The sequence below is a fragment of the Meleagris gallopavo genome, chromosome 28, assembly GCF_000146605.3.
Source record: "Meleagris gallopavo isolate NT-WF06-2002-E0010 breed Aviagen turkey brand Nicholas breeding stock chromosome 28, Turkey_5.1, whole genome shotgun sequence".
NCBI classification, from domain to species: domain Eukaryota; kingdom Metazoa; phylum Chordata; class Aves; order Galliformes; family Phasianidae; genus Meleagris; species Meleagris gallopavo.
In genome coordinates, this window is record NC_015038.2 from 1,712,778 (window position 1) to 1,718,011 (window position 5,234).

Below are 5,234 nucleotides of genomic sequence, written 5' to 3' on the forward strand. Positions count from 1 at the left end.
TGTCCCGCCTCGTCCTCCGCGCCGGTGAGCGGGCACGGCTCCTTACGGGGAAACGGCGGGCGGGAGCTGGGGGGGAGGGAGGGTGTGTGAGCTCCGTCCTGACGTGCCCTCTGCCCCTCTCCTCCCGCAGCCCCGGCCGTGCTGAAGGGCCTGCAGGGCCTCCCGCCTCCCGTCTGTGCAGGGTGAGTTCCGCGCTGTCAGGCTGCTTTCCCTCGGCGGTTCTTTCTGCACGCCGTGGAGCTGAACGGAAGCTTTCTCGTTGCAGTGTCTTGCACGTCACGCGGCCGCTTCACACCGCTCAGCACCGCTTGGCTCCTGTGCCTCCGCTGCCCGAGAAAGGAGGAGAGGTCCGACACGGCCTGATCCCTGAGGAGTTCTTCCAGTTTCTCTATCCTAAAACCGGAGTCACAGGTTAGTATTTGCGTTTTGAGCTGACAGCAAATCGTCTGACTTGGAGGAAGGGTTCAGACTGATAAAAATGTCACTTTGTTTTGGCCTCTTCTGTTGCTTTCCTGAATTCTTAGCGTAACCCGACTCACATTTTGACGTGCAGAGAAGTGAAGGACTTTTGTAAGAGTTGAAATTGAACTCTTGATTGCTTTCTTCTCAAACTGAGATTCTCCATAAGTCAAGAACTTGGGGAACACTTTATTTCAAGGAGTCAGTCATCAAAATCAGTCCCTGTTTAATAGGGAGCCTATTTAAGGTGCAAAAAACCAAATGTTCTGCAAAGCCTCACCTAATTTGTAGTTTATTTCTCATCTAGAAATAGGAGGACTTTGGCCCCCTGATGCTCGGCTCTGGTAGTGCAGTAGCCCCTCCTGGGGGAAGGGGGAATTCCAGAAGGGAATTCTGCTCCCTCTGCAGTGAATGTTCCCAGAAAACATTCTGTGCCAAAAATGCTGATTTAACAGTTTCATTTTATTCATGTTGATTGAATGCAGATGCTGTGTTCCTCACTGTCCAAGAAACAGATTTCACATCTGCCTGGGAGATGGACTGGATGATTTCTAGAGGCCCCTTCCAGACTCTGCAGTTCTGTGATTCTGTGATGTGTTTTTAATTTGCGTTTAGTTAGGCTTGTTTAGATGTGTCTGTAATTTGTAGCATAAAAAAGGTAAGGTATTTGGGAAAACACAGCATTGGTCAGCATCTTGCATGTGTTTAAAGCATGGTATTTAAGGAGAAGAGGAAGAATTTCTACTCTTTAGGTATTAAGAGAGGGTGGTTATGAGGCCTGTGTAGTATTACACATGCTAAGTGCCTTTGAACAACCTTACAATAGTCAAGTCAAGGCCTGCAGCAGGCACTTCCATGTGAATATGGCTTGAATTTGGGCGGTCCTTTGTGGAGCCAGGAGCTGGATGCAGTGCTTCTCGTGGTGTCCTTCCCACTGTGGTGTTCTGAAGCTGTCTGATTCTGCCTTTGGTTATGGTAGAAAGGAGTCATAGAATCATAGAATCACTCAGGTTGGAAAAGTCCTCAAAGATCTTAGAGTCCAACCATGAACCTAACCATCCTACCCCAATTCTAACAGCCCTCTGCTAAATCACATCCCTGAGCACCACATCCAGATGGATTTTAAACACATCCAGGGATGGTGACTCAGCCACCTCCCTGTGCAGCCCATTCCAGTGCTTAACAACCCTTTCTAAAAACTAAAGTTTTTCCTGATATCCAATCTAAACCTCCCCTGGTGCAACTTGAGGCCATTTCCCCCCTCATCCTGTTACCAGTGAGAAGAGACCAACCCGCTCTGCTGCAATCAGCTTTCAGGTATTGGAAGAGAGCAATAATGTCTCCCCTCAGCCTCCTTTTCCCCAGACCAAACAGCCCCAGTTCCTTCAGTCTCTCCTCATAGGCCATATTCTCCAAGCCCTTCCCCAGCCTTGTTGCCCTTCTTTGGTCCTGCTCCAGCACCTCAGTGTCCTTTCTGTATGTTTCCTGGATTTAATCTACTTGCTTTTAGGTGTTTCACTCCAGTGCAAATAATGCTGATTTATTTTATTTTTTTTAGGACCTTACATGTTGGGAACTGGGCTCCTGCTTTACCTACTCTCTAAGGAAATCTATGTCATTAACCACGAGACAGTTGCAGCTGCCTGCATACTGACAGTCATCATTTACACCGTTAAAAAGTATGGTGCTGATGTAGCAGCTTTTGCTGACAAACTTAATGAGGTAAAAATAATAATATTTAATCCAACTTTGCAGAAGCTAAAAACTAATTGATCTGCTTAAGTAGATCTGGGCTGTAATAGAATCTGAGCCTACTATTCTTGTAACGATGCTTAAATGAGGTATGTTTTAGATCTTAGGCTGGTGTTGCTATGTGAGTTTGGGGGGGAAAAAAATGAAGGAAAAGCACTTTACACCAAAACAAATATTTTATGGCTTTTTATTTTTTTGTACAGTTGGTTGTGAACAGTAATTCTTGTCATGCCGTCCCAAACCTGATGCAATCTAGCTGGTGTAGGTATTTCTCAAATTGTAATGCAGAATTTCAGGAATAGGTTGCAGATCACTTGTTTTCTTTGCAGCTTGCTTTAATTCTGAATCATTTTTTGTTTCTATTTTCAGGAGAAAGTTGCTAAAGCTTTAGAGGTGAAAAATGAAGCAATTAAAGCACTGGAAACTGCCATCGAGGAGGAGAAAAAGGAGCAGTGGAGAGTTGAAGGCCGCAGTTACCTCTTTGATGCTAAGAGGGTATGCAGCTCTAGCTCTGCTGCTCACTTTTACTGCTGTTTCCATCACATACTGCGGGTGCCTCTTAGGTTACTAACAAGTAACAAACCAGTTATGAAGACATTTGTTGCAGACAAGGCTAGTTCCACTACCTGATCTATTGACTTTGTATGGGGCTGTGTTCTGCTGTATTGTCTTGTTGTCAAACATTAATCAGTTGATTTCTGTGTCTAGAATAATATTGCCATGCTGCTGGAAGCTAATTACCGAGAAAGATTGCTGACAGTATACAATGAAGTAAAGAAAAGGCTGGACTATCAGGTGGCTCTGCAGAACTTAAAGCGTCAGAAAGAGCAAGATCACATGGTTCAGTGGGTGGAGAAGAGCGTTATTCAGAGCATCACGCCTCAGCAGGTTTTGGTTTTTGCTGTTTGCTTTCATCTGTGCTATGTTTTAGTCTATAAGCATATTGCAGTCCAGTCCTTCTCACCTGAGTCAAAAAATACCAGATCATCTGGGTGGCTTGCAAGCACAGCAGTGATGCATTCCTGCTGCTGTATGAGAGCTAACAAGCCCACACACTAGATAGAAGGTGTTGGTGCTGCTAGTGAAGTGAGCAGGTCACTGGTTTTGTTTGCTCTTGCAGCATAGAGCTAACCCTGCAATAAGGGCACACCAGGGAATTCTCTTCTAAAAATCCCTCTCTATGAGAGAATGGCTTATGATCCCCAGATGGACTTTGGATGCCCTTTCTTTTAAGGAACAAACCTGATAACAATGAAATATATACAAGCAGAGCTAGAAATATGATTTAAGACAGATCACTGCTTGGATTTGAATCTCTCCTTATAAGCTACATAGCATTATACCTTTCAGTCTATAACTCATTTTGAGTGTCTAAAGGGAAAATAAAAAGTGCACTAAGTACGTGTTTTGCTTCTTTTCATAAAGGCTTTCTGCTGAAAATGTTTTATTTTCTTTTGCAGCAGAAGGAGAGCATTGCAAAGTGCATTTTGGACCTGAAGGCACTATCGAAGAGCGCCCAGGTGGCGGTGTAGCCACATAGTACCTGATCCCTCTGAGGTGTCCCATTACTTATTGTTGGAAACTCTGATTGTAAAATGTCATTAAAACCAACAAACAAAAATATTTGCTGTTTGAGTGTGATTTTTATATGTGTGTGTTTGAAGTAGCCATGGTAGTTCAATTATAGTGGGGCATTACTTCCAACCACAGCTTTGTTTGGTTCCTGGTTCAGTTGTGAACCTTTCTGGAGATGAGATGCTGACTCTCACTGTGGTGCTAATACAGTTGTGAATTTTTTTTTTGTAATTCAGAATTACCTGTAGAAATGCCCTATGGTTATTTTTGTTAATGTGTTTTAAAATCAAAATGACTGCTAGTCTTCTCACTCGCCTACCCAATGAGATGCTTGGAGCTGGTGTCCTCAGTTCATAGGCAAACAAAACAAACAAAACAAAACAAAACAAAAAAAGAAGAAGTAACAAAGCTTTAAATAATTACAAAAGCTTCTTCTTATTCTGCAGAAAAGAGAATATGACTGGCAGGAAACATCAGAAGATGACAAAGCTCAGCTTCTACTGAATTTATCAGCATAAGGATTAGAACAGTAGAATTGATAAGTATGCCCTGGAGGGACTGATGCAACTTTCGTACGTGGGCTGGTACTGTGGTAAGGAAGCACTCCCAGTGGAGTAAGTGAAATAGCAGAGGTTTTTACATCCTTTTCCACTACAACAGCTCAGAGATAAGGGTGTTCTTTGGAGGAGAGACACTCTTAAAGGCAAAAGTCATCTACCTTCAGGTAAAGGTGACTTTTTTTTCTCCCCCTGGCATTTCCTGACAATAAAGGTTTCTCATCATTTCCTGTTTAAAAAAAAAAAAAAGTGAAGTTACTCAACTTCCACGTTGATGTCTCATTCGAATTTAAGCTAACTGGTGCTTTCACAAGCTGGACACATTCTTTTCACAAAGGCAGCACGTAGTGCTGTGCAAGCAGTGCTAGCACTACTGAAGTTTTCTACGGGCGGCTGCTGTACGGTGTGTGAGGTAAGATGAAGCTGTATCACAACATTGCTTCTGCTATTGCAAACGCAGCGTGCTTTGAGATCTGACATGGGGAACTTGGAGCTGGCTGTCGGGGTGTGCAGGAGAAAAAGGTGAAAGTAACGGTGAGAACAGTTCATTTTCGTGCTGTGAGCAATAGCTGGATGTTCTTTGCAATGTGTAGTTTGAAAACCATATAATGAGAGAGACCAGGCTGGGAAATCCTAGTAAAACTATGTTTTTCCCCATCTTTATGCTTGCACCTCCTGAATTTGAGAATAATGTTTTAATTCTGAACTTTCTGTGAATGTAACTTGAGAAAAAACGTCCCTTTATGTTTTTCCTACCTGTGCTTCTGATCATGGAAATTTTTATGAAGTTCACTCTATTTTAGCTATATAATACTGGGGATATTTTTTAGTCCACTATGAAATACATTCCATCATTTTGAGAGAAGACACTGTGCTTAACAAGGGTACTGG

General features: G+C 43.1%; 1 protein-coding gene across 1 annotated transcript; it reads left to right on the top strand.

The window, feature by feature from the left end:
• Positions 1 to 2: 2 nt before the first annotated feature.
• Positions 3 to 3,834, top strand: ATP5PB (ATP synthase peripheral stalk-membrane subunit b; the record flags this gene model as incomplete). The annotated part of the gene is made up of 7 exons (XM_003212929.2): positions 3 to 24; positions 131 to 182; positions 266 to 411; positions 2,018 to 2,181; positions 2,581 to 2,706; positions 2,920 to 3,099; positions 3,672 to 3,834. Coding segments are annotated over 7 exons (762 nt in total), but the record flags the coding sequence as incomplete, so codon positions are not given.
• Between the last annotated feature and the right edge of the window lie 1,400 nt (positions 3,835 to 5,234).